At 41.7% G+C, this 13,613-nt stretch overlaps 1 protein-coding gene across 4 annotated transcripts; it reads left to right on the forward strand.

The window, feature by feature from the left end:
- The first annotated feature begins 265 nt into the window (after positions 1-265).
- LOC129093278 (dynactin subunit 1-like) lies at positions 266-13,233 on the forward strand. 4 transcript variants are annotated; one of them, XM_054601240.1, is made up of 32 exons: positions 266-406; positions 1,972-2,037; positions 2,159-2,353; positions 2,566-2,647; positions 2,735-2,766; positions 3,091-3,111; positions 3,715-3,738; positions 4,478-4,558; positions 4,997-5,149; positions 5,405-5,428; positions 5,940-6,137; positions 6,336-6,540; positions 6,656-6,734; positions 6,882-7,041; positions 7,290-7,394; positions 7,622-7,813; positions 7,934-8,047; positions 8,138-8,290; positions 8,428-8,588; positions 8,695-8,863; positions 9,145-9,213; positions 9,414-9,626; positions 9,891-10,055; positions 10,357-10,488; positions 10,613-10,738; positions 10,855-10,997; positions 11,087-11,253; positions 11,580-11,701; positions 11,793-11,988; positions 12,104-12,177; positions 12,277-12,366; positions 12,470-13,233. In XM_054601240.1, exons 2-32 carry the CDS (start codon positions 1,996-1,998, stop codon positions 12,605-12,607), a joined length of 3,825 nt encoding a protein of 1,274 aa, XP_054457215.1. In that variant the 5' UTR covers positions 266-406; positions 1,972-1,995; the 3' UTR covers positions 12,608-13,233. The 4 variants fall into 4 exon arrangements, with proteins under 4 accessions (XP_054457215.1, XP_054457216.1, XP_054457217.1 ...); XM_054601241.1 differs by having other exon boundaries at positions 11,583-11,701; XM_054601242.1 differs by lacking the exon at positions 5,405-5,428.
- Positions 13,234-13,613: the final 380 nt, after the last annotated feature.

Genomic DNA, 13,613 nt, shown 5'->3' on the forward strand with positions numbered 1-13,613 from the left:
TCAAATTGTGCAGACCTTAAAAAAGACTTCCTTTGATCTCTGTAGATACCTCTTTTTTGTTTACCTGTACATTTATAATTATGACAATAATGGCAGTTTGATCAAAAAAGACACACCAACCCCAACCTTAGTCGATAGGAAGGAAATGGTAAACTCCCATAAAGACCTTGTAAAGAAAAAGTAATCCCATTGATAAACAATGAGTCGGCCACTAGGGGCGCTCATTCCCACTTTTCTTCAAATCTTTGTCGTGTCAGGCCACCGGAAGTGACCTGTCAAAATCGGAAAAGACTACTGGATTTCCAAGCTAGTAGGTAGCCAAAAAATAACAACAGAGGGTCATCTTTTGTCTGCATGAACACCTCAAGGTGCTACATTTAAAGACAGGAATCTCTGTGTATGCCAGGTAAGATGAATCACATGTTATGTTAGCTTCTTCACAGTACTTGTCCTCCTGGCTTTAGCATGCTTGCTAATCTGAGTTGGCCAGCTTTAACGTTAGCTATCAAGCTACTCTGGCTAGCTGGTAACTCAATTCTGCTGTCTAACTAAACCTAGATGACAGAGTGTGATATCCTTTGATGATAAAATATTTCATTTGTGAAATACAAATAAATGTTCCATACAAAGGGGAATGCAGCAGGAATGTCTCTACACTTCATGACTTCTTAACTGGGTTTTATATAATTATAGCTACTGAAATGTAGGCCAGTAAATGAATCATCTCATCACTATCAAAGTGACTAAAGTATCAAGCTGACATCCATGTGTTTTCTTGTGGGGAGACACAACAGCTAGATATCACCCTCCCTTCCTGAGTTCAAATCAGCTGTGACGTTTTGTGATGCAGCAGCCAGGATCCCTCCCTGAAGTCACAGTCTTGTATTGGTTTCTCCTCTCGCTTTAAAAGAGGAAGGAATGCTAAAGTAGAGAAAAATTAGCACTTGAGACTTTGCATTGGAGGTAAAACCATCTTGGCTTGCTATTATGGCTTTGAACAGGCGACATTCTTATACCCCCCGGGTAAGTAACATGGACACTTGATATTGAATAATATCTAATTAAGTACATCATTGATTTAGTTTGACGTACAACATAAATATAAGTTATTACATTACAATATCTAAACCAATAAAAAGGTAATGTTCGTGTAACTCACCATACAGTGGATGCAGGATTGACTTTGTTGCATATCGAGTCCTCATCGGATAGAATGAGTAAGAATATATTTTTGGTAACTCTTGATATCCTGTAGAGAAGATGAAGTCTCTGTCCTTGCGTTTCAACCAGAGGAAAGCTTTTGTTACAATTTATCTGAAATAACATTTAATCCAAACGACCAGGCAACTATCTCTCTGCTTCTGTCATGAGACTTTAAAAAAAAGGTTCCTACCCAGATTTCTGCCCTGTGGTTTAAAACTGAGGCAGCGTGAATTCACATGTCCCTACAGCTCCCTGAAAGGATTAGACTCTACTCTGAATGAGCATCTTTATGTGAGCAGGGCAGGGATATGACTTGTTTATCAAGGAGTCTGTTGTGGTCCATGACACATGACTGGGTGCAAGACTGTGTTACTGTGCTTATGGCCTTAAGACTTCTCTTATCATTGATTATTTTTGATTCCTAGAATTGCTCTTAATTGCTGTAGCAGGGAGAATTAGGGGCATTTTACACATTAAACAATACTGTTTGTTTAGGTCTTTTACAGGTCTAATGTACAGTATGAACATTTTTTTTACGTGTTCCTACTAAACCATGTCTATTTGACCAAGATGAAGATATAAAAAGATTCCATGCCTGAGGAATTTAGAAATTTAAACAATACTGGTATGTAATGACTTCCCCGTCTCTCTCCCGTCCCACTTTACCACTCATTCACATTGGTAACCAACATTCCTATACTTTCTCTCTCCCACATTTCTTCATCTTTCCCCATACTTCTGCCCAACCATATTTCCCAAATCCTGCAGCTGACCAGCCCACTGATCAGCAAAATGAGCAGCGCAGGAACAGTGGAGTCTACCAAGCCTCCAAAGGTAGGTCACATTTCAATACAGACCGAAGAAAGGAAGAAATGGCTGGAAATAAACAATAATACTATCAGCTAGTGAATGATGACTCACAGTCTGCATCTTGTCTTTGCTCCTCCTCTCCAAGATTGGCTCTATAGTGGAGGTGACAGGGAAGGGTCAGCGTGGTACTGTTGCCTATATCGGTGCAACCCTCTTTGCCTCTGGAAAATGGGTGGGCGTCATACTGGATGATGCCAAAGGCAAGAACGATGGTACTGTGCAGGGGAAACGCTACTTCACCTGTGAGGAAAATCATGGGATATTTGTCAGACAGTCCCAGGTTAGTGGCATAAATGTGATGTAACAATTAATGGCTTTATACTTTCATTAGTATGAACAGTGTCAATAGTTATTAGGATATGTTTGAGGAGATTTCTTTCTGACTTTATGATTACAAATGAATATTTCTCTGTTCCTGCTGCCATATCTTTTTTTCATGTCTGTGTTGTCCTGATCACACACTCACCGATGTTTCTCTGTCACTCTGTACAGCTCCAGGTGGTGGAAGACGGCTCTGGCGCCACCTCACCAGAAACTCCTGATTCAGGCTCTTCAAAGATACCCAGACAGAGAGGTGAGTGTGAACCACAGCTGTGTTTTAAAATTCATACTTTTGAAACTCAGTTAATAAGAATAACATTTCTTAATTTATTTCCTCCAGACATTCCTGAGACTCCCAGAACAACCAAGCAGGTAGGCAACCATTACTTGCACCTTACTTCTTTTTTTTTCTGTCCTTTGTCAGTTAAGAAAGTTCATGGAGTTTCCATGACTTGTCTTCAAAGATTGTTGGATTCCTGTGGATCTAAGAAATATTGCTTGTCCATATATGCACTATTTTAAGTTTACTTACACTTGAAGTTGGACTGCCCTTTCCAGAGCAGTTATATAGGCTTTACTGTGTTGAATAAGATGTATCAGACCAGTTAAGCTGCGAAATCCATTTCAAAGAGTGGTGATAGGAACCAGCAACCCTCTGTCTGAATTGTCCTCTGTTTTTCTGAATAACTTTTGCAGACACCTGTGAACGTTAAGAAGGTATAAATATTTCTATTCAACACATTTGCTTTTGCTTTGGTTGTTTTTAATCACACTAACGTGGCAACTCATCTTTTGATCTTATTTGACCCTTTTACGATTTGACGCTTGCACGGGATATTAAGACTCTTTGTTGATAGATGTCATTTTCACTGTACTTTCTCTTGGTTTTCTGTGGCCACACTTTATCTTGTATACCACATGTTGTTTGTTTGCTCATTTTATTTTTCATTATGGTGAAGGCATCCACACATATAGAGGTGAAATTACACTGGTTGTAATGCTATAATGATGGTGTCTTTGTCTTTCCTTTTGGTGATATTTTGCCACTGTTTTTACACAGTTGCATGAATTCACATTTTATTCTGCTTTTATTGCACGAGTTATCAAGAATAAAGATTCTTTAGGATGGTATTAAATGATGCATGCAGCTGTCAAAGCTATTATCAGTGGATGTGAACTAACAGTGGGTATGCTTCTTATGTTCTGCTAATCTCTTATCTTGCTTCACCACATGATGCGTGTGTGTATATCCGTGTTTGATTGTGTATGCGTGCGTGTGTCCATCCCTCTCTCTGCAACTCACCTCCTCCTCTCCTCCAGTCCTCAACCCGCCGCTCTGCCAAGGTGAGCTTGTCTACATTAGACAGGGGAGGAAAACAGAATGATTAATACAGAATGATTAATACAGAATGATTAATACAGAATGATTAATACAGCAGTTGATCCAAAAACTATTTTCTTTTTGTGGGTGCTTCTGCTTTGTAAGTTTAATCAAGGGCACAGCTTCAAATGTTTAAAATACATACTTGTACATACTTGTTCTTAAACTGTAGAAGAGAAGACAAAGAGGATGACATTACTTTAGATAAGATAATTATGGAGCATTCAGAAAGCAATCCCTCACATTTTTGCCCATAATAAAGGTAATTTTGCATTGTTTTATTTGTCCCTTAGTAATTTGAAAGTGAACAAATAGGCTTATTCATGTATTATATAGTAGACTCATTAATGGCTGCACAATTGGACTATTGGATTTAACAGAATGTCAGTGGTGCTGTAATTTGTGTTGAATGAAGTCATTTATACATAATATATTCATCTATGCTATAAAGCATTGGGAGTAATTTACTGTAATTATTTCGAGCTTCCATAATGCTTAAATCTATGATCAGAATGTTTAAAAAATGTTTAATCATTCGCAACTTTGTCAACTTTCATAATACAGTAAGCATGAAAGAAAATCAGGATTGTTGTATATAATGTGTATGAATAAGAGGCACCACAAGGTTTCATTCTGTAAGGTGCAGCTGAGTATTACAAATCAATCTTTGAGAGTCCTAACAAGGTCTCTATGCACTGTCAGTGGAGCACTCCAAGTCGTCTCACACCTGCCACCTCCCTCCCCTCCCTCTTGGTTCGTTCCTCCGGCCGCTCCAGCCTCATGGTACGCTCTGACATATCAGGGTCCAACTGTTACTCTACTGGGAGTGGTGATTTGTTTTGTCACTGACAACTGGTGGTTTGTTGTCCTTCGGTGCACAGGTGCAGATAAATAATCTCAAGGTGGTGTCTGTGTGAACTTGAGCAACATCTCTAGTGAGGGACACTGGGAGGTGAACTGTTTGGTCTTTGAAGATGCATGAAGTCAGGACGATTACATTTAGGCACATAAATAATCTCAAGATAAATCCGGCCGCACAGCATGTAACACGGGATGTTCACTACACTACTGGGTTCATTAAGTTGTGTGCGGGATAAGGTCTTGTTTTCTTTATTGACATTCAAATATCTAACATTACGCTATCTTCCCTTTCTTCCTCTATTTCATTCCTTATCTTCTCCCTCTCGCAACTCTCCTACACATACCTTCCTTGGTCAACAGGCATCTCGTGAGAGCCTGGCGTCCTCTCTGTCGGGTGATGTCAGTGAAGCAGCCTTGTCCCCCCACCAGGGTGCACTGGGGGCTCCTGTTATGCCTCAGCCCAGCGGGTCCCCTGCAGCAGTGGCAGCCCAGGTCCCGGCTACTCCAAGCAAGGTGGGTCACTGACAACGAGAAGAGACAATATAAGTGTTGGCAGAACTGAAAATATATGCCCCTATAGTCCTACAATCACACGGTACAAGTCTCACATTTCATATCTTCATGTGGAATTCATTAAAATATCAACAGCACAAAAGATCGACATGTGATCTTTTGCCACTCTTTTGTCACATCTCCACCATTTTGTTTATTTTTCATCATATTCTGCATTTTTTCCCCACTTCATCCATGTCGTCATTGTTTGACCAGGTGGAACCTGCCATTTCCAAGCAGGTAGAGTTTTCTAATGGCTACATGCATGCTGATGAATCCTGGCATGAGTTTACTAACAAACTCGTCAGAAGGCGAAAGGACAATTGACACACCTTCTCAATACTAGACTTTGGTTTTGTAATGTCCTCATGGTGAATTATGTGGTGATGATGCATGGTCTAACTTTCTGAGACACTGAATGAAATACACAATTGTGTTTGGAGGAAATGGAACAATCTGCTCTTTAATGTTAATGTTAGGTTCTTATTTAGGCGGTGAGTACAGAGTCCCTCAAGTCAATTGAGGGAGGAAATTATTTGCTTATTAATTTGTGGTAGTTAAATCTACATTTATCATCATCTGGACCTTTTTTGGTTGTGGGACTTGAATAATGTTTTCATGCTTCTTTACTGCCTTAACATAAAATCTTGGAGCATACATGAAATCCAGTTAATCCTCCAACTTACATCCTCTGAACGCAGCACATTTAAACTGTGCTCTCTGCTTCTCCCCTCCACCTATCCATCCTCAGGAGGAGGAATCAATGCGAGCTCAGGTCAAGGACCTGGAGGAGAAGCTGGAAACACTGAAGATGAAGCGGACAGAGGACAAAGCCAAGCTGAAAGAGCTTGAGAAACACAAGATCCAGCTGGAGCAGCTTCAGGAGTGGAAGACCAAAATGCAGGAGCAGCAGGCTGACCTTCAGAAACAACTCAAAGAGGCCAAGAAGGTACAGATAATAATTTGTCATAGAGCTGAACTTTAGCATTATCTGTATTTGCAATATATTGTTACAAACATTTAATTAATATTAATTTGAAGGATATGAAGTGATTGATATTATCCAAGCCTGTTAGATTGAAACAAAGCAGCTCTGCTGTCTTCATATATGACTTTTAGAGTTTTATTTTGTACCTCCTCCTTCCAGGACGCCCGTGAGGCACAGGAGTCCAAGGACCACTACATGGAGGAGATGTCGGACACGGCAGACGCCATAGAAATGGCCACACTGGACAAAGAGATGGCTGAAGAGCGGGCAGAGTCATTGCAAGTGGAGGTGGAGTCTCTGAAAGAGAAAGTGGAGGAGCTCTCAATGGACTTGGAGATCCTTAGACATGAGATTTCAGAGAAAGGTGAGGTTTGAACTCTACTCATCAATCAACAAATGCTTCTTTATCTCAGTCCCTCCCTTCCTCCTTTTTCCTGCATTGCTTTCTCTCACTGTGTTGCCTTCTTCTCTTCCTGCAGGCTCAGACGGAGCTGCCTCAAGTTACCATGTCAAACAGCTGGAGGAGCAGAATGGCAGACTAAAGGAGGCGTTGGTTCGGTCAGTCAAATGTCTAACCAACTGTTTTAGATTACAGTATTTAAAAAAAAAAGAGGGAAAAGAAAGCACTTGCCATTCCCAAAACAGGTCCATGAAGAACCGGCCTGGAATTGGTATCAACGTTTTTGTTTTAATTTTCCTCCTCAGGATGCGTGACCTGTCTACTTCAGAGAAGCAGGAGCATGTGAAGCTGCAGAAGCAGATGGAGAAGAAGAACACTGAGCTGGAGACTCTGAGGACTCAGAAAGAAAAACTGCAGGAGGAGGTCAAGCAGGCGGAGGCTACTATCGATGAACTCAAGGAGCAGGTAAAGTCAGCGAGACGCAAGAAAGAGGAAGAGTATGATTACATTAAGGAGATGTTTTATGAGTCTCTGATGCTGCTCTCTGGGGGTTTACACTGAAGCGCATATGAAAGAAACAAAGTCAAATACAGTTATTAACAGAATGTTTAAGGCTCAGGTAGATTTAAAAGTAACTAGGACTGTTCCTGCTTGTTCGCCATCTGAAATTGTCACTGTACAACTACGCTTGCTTATTTGTGTAACTGTACCAGGTGGATGCTGCTCTGGGGTCAGAGGAGATGGTGGAGACCCTGACTGAGAGGAACCTTGACCTGGAGGAGAAAGTCAGAGAGCTGAGAGAAACCGTCACTGATTTGGTCTGTACAACTGCATTCATGATTCCTATCTTTAGTATTACAACCACTGACATTTGTATTTCCAAACAAATACAAACTATGTTCACATTAAGCAAGTATTTACGATCAAGATTATTTTTTAACCAACATAATTGTATAAGTAACCAGAAAATTTGTTTAAAGGTTGAAAAAGGAAAGATAAAAAGAAATAGGATTTTGTCACTAAAAAACTTTTCCTGAAACAATAGGAGGCCATAAACGAGATGAACGATGAGCTCCAGGAGAACGCCCGGGAGACGGAAATGGAGCTGAGGGAGCAGGTGGATCTGAGTTCAGCAAAGGTCAGAGAGGCTGAAAAAAAGGTGGAGGCTGCCCAGGAGACTGTAGCGGATTACCAGCAGACCATCAACAAATACAGAGATCTCACCGCCAGCCTACAGGTGGGTGGAGAGGAGGGAAACACGCATGCTCAAGGGAATAATCAGAGGATGAACACACTGGATGAGGAGGCCTACAACCGGATGCCCTGACACTGTGTGTGCTTTTTATCTGTTCATCAGGAGGCCAACAGAGAGCTGATCAGCCAGCAGAATGCAAATGCTGAAGTTCAGCAACCACCTGCTGAACTATTTGACTTCAAGATTAAGTTTGCAGAGACCAAGGCATATGCCAAGGTAGGAGAACTTCATATGTTATTGAGCCAGGAATGAAGGGTTCACCAGTTTTACACATCTGACAACATTTGCTTGTATCTGTGCTTCTAGGCCATTGAGATGGAGCTGAGGAAAATGGAAGTGGCACAGTCAAACAGACAGGTTTCCCTCCTCACCTCCTTCATGCCGGACTCCTTCCTCCGTCATGGTGGAGATCATGACTGTATTCTGGTCCTTCTGCTCATCCCCAGGCTCATCTGCAAAGTATGGAGCTGTGTATTTGTTTTGTATGTGCATGTGTGAGAAGTGTCCGATCACTGTTATTACTGCCATTTTTCTGTCCTAGTTTGTTTCTATAATTAAAGCTTCTGTGTGTGTTGTGTGTGTCCTTTGCCTGGAAGGCTGAGCTGATCAGTAAACAGGCCCAGGAGAAGTTTGACTTGAATGGGAACTTGGCTCAGGGAACCGCGCTGAGAGGACCTGCAGGAGAACAGCGCAGTTTCGCCTCAGGACTGGTCTACTCCCTCAACTTGCTGCAGGCCACTCTGCACAAATATGAACAGTAAGCACTGCAGCTACATCACAAATGTGTCAAATATAAAATATGGTATTATCAGAGAATTACATTTTTTTTACAAAATTGGTCTTGTCTGTTCTTTTCCTTCTAGGGCTCTGAATACCTGCGGCGTGGAAGTTTTTAAGCGCATGGGTACACTCTACTCTGAAATGATCTTCCATGAGCGCTCTCTGGATTATTTCATCGACCTGCTGCATAAAGATCAGCTAGATGAGACTGTTCAGGTGGAACCTCTGACTAAGGCCATCAAGTACTATCAGGTAACGCATGTATTTTTAATATATTAAAGATATTACTGGGGTTGTTCAATCTTCCATACAAACAGGCTCAATCAAACAAAGAAAAAATTCCAAGTTCTTAATATCATGATTTGTTCAAATACTTCGATGTTCATCCCAAAACTATTATGTGATGACTTTAACCGAGACTCTCGGCCTGATGAACTTTTATGTTACAACTGCTATCAAATAATAGACATGTCATTTTAATTAAAGATAATCTCTTCTCAAACAAAGTTTCCTACTTTTATTTTGTCTTCCAGCAACTGTACAGCGTCCATCTGGCAGATCAGACTGAAGACTGCACAGTGCAGCTGGCTGACCACATTAAGGTACCTAAAGCTTCTTTGTTGTTTTAGTTTCCTTCATCTATAAAGATTTTGACTGTTTTACCTTTAATACAATTAATACTCTTATGTACTTTTTACCCTCTAAGGATATTATCCCTATGATGAGCAAAGTAAAACAGAAATGAGAGTATAAAAATAGGGTTCCCTAACCTCACTTATCCCGTCCTCTCCCAAACCTCCAGTTTACTCAAAGTGTCCTGGACTGCATGGGAGTGGAGGTAGCTCGTCTACGGGCCTTCATGGCAGCAGGTCAGGAGGGCTCTGGCTTGGCTGTCCTTCTAAAGGACCTGGACACTTCCTGTTCTGACATCAAACAGTTCTGTAAGAAGATCCGCCGTCGCATGCCTGGAACAGATGTAGCTGGAGTACCCGCTGCTCTCAATTTTGGACCACAGGTATGGGATACAGAAACAAACATACAGTATAATCAAGTAGGTTAACACACACAGTAAATGGCTGTATGAGACTAGAGCAACTTGGGTGTTTCCTTTTTACCTCACTGTACCAGTAAAGGGATAGTCCAGAGTGCGGTTCTATGAAGTACTTTTGGAAAATGTGACATGATTTATTAAAACATGGTCTTACTACCATCGACCCATTACTGCAAACACAAAAATGAATGATCTACAGTATAAACTTGACTATCTTGTCTCACATAGGAGGTGTCGGAGTTGCTGATGGAGTGCAGGCGCCAGCAGACCCGTGTGGTGGCTGTGCTGCAGGAAGTGGCCGCAGCTGGAGCTCAGATGATCGCTCCGCTGGCAGAACAGGAGGGGCTCAACGCTCTCAAACTGGAGGACATCGCCTGCAAGGCTGTGGAGCAGGTAGATAAACTATGACCGTACAGTTTGACCGATCGTCTTGACACTTTGTCGTCATTCAGCTAGTGGTTGGGCATTATTCTATTGAGACTTTAAATAAATTCAGGTTGTCAGAAGTATATTGAATTGATTACACTTTCAGCACTACAGTAGAAATAAAGTAAACCACAATACAAATTTCCAAATACTGTCTGATTACTGTTGAACTTAAGTATTTTATTGTTGTTTTAGGACCAGTAGACAAAGGTAGTTGGTTTTAGGCTGAAGCTGTTATTGTATGATCTAAATCACTCTTTTCTACAAGGTGTATGGCTCTCAAGGCCTAAACGGCCCAGAATGTCTGCGACAATCCTGTAGCTCCATCATCACTGCCATGAACAAGATGGCCACAGCCATGCAGGAAGGAGAGTATGACGCTGACAAACCACAGGCCAAGGTATGCCAAGGCATTTTCTGATTGATGAATAACATAATTTAGACATTGAAAACTAAACATATTTCTGCTGTTTATTATGTCCTCACTTTTCCAATTCTTACTATTTGATCCTCCACATCCTCAGACTCATCCAGTGGAGATGAGAGCATCCACCGTCAGGGCCGAGATGACTGACGCTGAGGGTCTAGGAGTTAAACTAGAAGATAGAGAGACCGTCATCAAGGAGGTCAAGAAGTCCCTGAAGATCAAGGTGACACACTCAAGCAGAATTCACTCAACTTTTCAGTTCTACATAAGTCTGCCAGTTTGAAATAGAAAGAATCAGTAACGGAACAGACATAACTGAGGTACCTCACCTCTTCCCAGGGTGAGGAGCTGAGTGAGGCCAACGTCCGTCTGAGCCTGCTGGAGAAGAAACTGGACACCTCCACCAAAGATGCAGATGAACGGGTGGAGAAGATTCAGACCAAACTGGACGAGAACCTCGCCCTGCTAAAGAAGAAAGAAAAGTAAGAGCGATAAAGAAGAAAAACAAAAGAAATTAACTTATTTCAACACATTTTCCCGCTCGCTCACCTTCCTTTCTCCTCATCTCCAGGGAGTTTGAGGAGACAATGGATGCCCTGCAAGCTGATATCGACCAGCTGGAGGCGGAGAAGACAGAGCTGAAACAACGCATTAATAGCCAATCCAAGATGACCATCGAAGGCCTGAGAGCCCCGCCTGCCTCGGGAATTGCCTCCATTGTTCAGGGATCTGCAGGAGGTGAATTACTGTGTGGTTGAGGTTACTTTTTGTAAGCAGGTCGAAATGTTTCCATTTTATGTTTGATAAAAGTGTGATGGCCTCTGGTCAACCCTCTATCATTTTAAACTGAGCTACTACAACTACAGTTGATAATGAGATATGTTTTGCCTGTAGTTGGTGTAATAGCACTGAATACAGTATTTCCATCAGACACCAATCTGATTTTTGGAGTAACAAAAGTAGTCCCTCAGTTTCGTGGGAAAAAGACACTCCACTGTCAAAGGAGAAGCACAGCCTCTCAGAATGATTGCATGTCTCTCACCATTCTCTCCCTCTCCCTCCAGCAGGTCTGCCTCCATCCTTGGCTGGACCGCTGCAGGTGGTAGACTCCCCTCTCCTCAGGCAGCAGGTTGACGCCCAGAGACTGGGCATTAAACACCTCAAGAATGAAAACAACAGACTCAAGGTACACTGGTGTTGGAGTTGGTAATGTTGTGGTATTATGCAAACTGTCAATAAAGTTTGGTATTATTGACTTGAGTGTATCTTACTTACAGGCAGAGAAGATGAGAGCCCAGCTGGCCTCCCTGCCTCCACTCTGCCCTCCCAAACTGCCAAAAGCGTCCAAAGATAGTTCCATGCCACCAGATGGGCTAAACACAGGCATCTATCGCAGGACTGACCAACTGCTGGCTACTCTGCTCAAGCTGAGTTCAGAGGTCAAAGTGGTGGACATCACAGGAAAGACAGCAGGTGTGTGTTTGTGTATCAGTTTTTACTTTCTTCTCGTGTGTGCACGCGCTTGTTGCCGTTTTTAGCCGAGTGTCCTGGTTCATTTTCTGTCTTTCCTCTCCTGTGTTTCTTCCAGTTAGTGCCGGTGCACAGCTGTTCGAGCAGACAGCTCGCCTACAGAACCTTAGTGATGCTCTGGACAAACTTAAGGTGCAACTTTAGAATCATATTCTTTTCTCCCTCATCATGCCAATAAGCTGATTCTGACAGCAATACAAAAATAAACATTTGGATATTTTTCTGTTTCAGGGAGAAGTAGCTGAACACGTAGTGTCAAATCAATCTGGGGCGAAGGCTTCCTCTGACTTTGCCACCTTCCCTGCCTCCTGTTTCCTTAAGGTAAAACCATAGAGTACAAACAATTACCATCAGTTCCAATACTTCAAGAAATGGCACATTACACATGTTAAATTATAACGTGTACATATATGTTGTTTCCTAGGCCAAGGAAGAGAAGCAGGGAGGAACAGTGTTTGTAGGACGTGTTACCATTCCATGCACCCGTGGACAGGAACAAGTCCACCGCCTCGTCCTATCACAGCAGCAGCTGCAGAAAGTGCACCGCCTCCTCATGGCCTAGGCATGCCGTTAGCGCACAGCCATGATTGACAGTACATTAAGAAATGCTTTTGCGCTCTCATTCCAGTTTTCCAGCATTCTCCTATATTTATCTCTTTATGCTTTTCACCATTCTCAGGAAAATGTATCCAATAGTTTCAAAGTAACAACTAAAACACTAATAAAATTGAAGCAGCCGTAACTTTATATTGATGTAAACGGATTTGTTTTGAGTGAAGTTCAACTAGATTTGACTCCTGATGGTCTTATTATGAAGGTGTCATGTTTTCACTGAAAATGTTTGTATGCAGCAATTTTACCAACTCTTTGTGAATAGAAGAAAGCTAGCAACGTCATTTTACTGTATTCGCACCCATTGGTAGTTTTTCCCCTTTGTATTTTTTGTAATAATTCAGACAATAAAAGCATCCAATTCACTTCAGAGCAAGAAACATTGTTAGTGTCAATGTTAATTTAGTCTGTAGTCTAATATGAAGATCCATGGCCAATTCACAAGTGTACATTAGTAGTTGCTGTTTTTGTACATGCATAGCTCTATAGTCATGCCACGGTACTGAAATCTCTTATGGACCCCAGTTTTTTTGAATAATAAAATAAATAATCCCTCCAACATTACAGTCCCTGACAAAAGTCTTGTCGCTTGGGTACAAGTTGACCTTAAGTGCCCCTCAAATATATTTGTAATCAATTTTTTTTTTACAAGAAATGGCTAATTTCAATCCCAACAGCTTTTGAAATAATGTTTTGGTGCCAAACGAAACTGCTGAAAAGCATTCTAACGTTCACAGCTTGGTAAAGCCCACTGAGTCAGTTTTTGCAAAGACAAAAGTCTTGTCGCCTTGTCATATGATGAACCCAATCCTAGATTACAGCCTCACCTGTGATCAATAATTGATCAATCAATTAGTGGGTGTGTATAAAAAGAACCCCAGCACACCAGACCTTCACATCAACTGCAACTTGACCTCTGACAACATGCCTGAGATTCACCCTGAGACCAAAGCGTT

Source organism: Anoplopoma fimbria, chromosome 7, assembly GCF_027596085.1.
Source record: "Anoplopoma fimbria isolate UVic2021 breed Golden Eagle Sablefish chromosome 7, Afim_UVic_2022, whole genome shotgun sequence".
NCBI lineage: Eukaryota > Metazoa > Chordata > Actinopteri > Perciformes > Anoplopomatidae > Anoplopoma > Anoplopoma fimbria.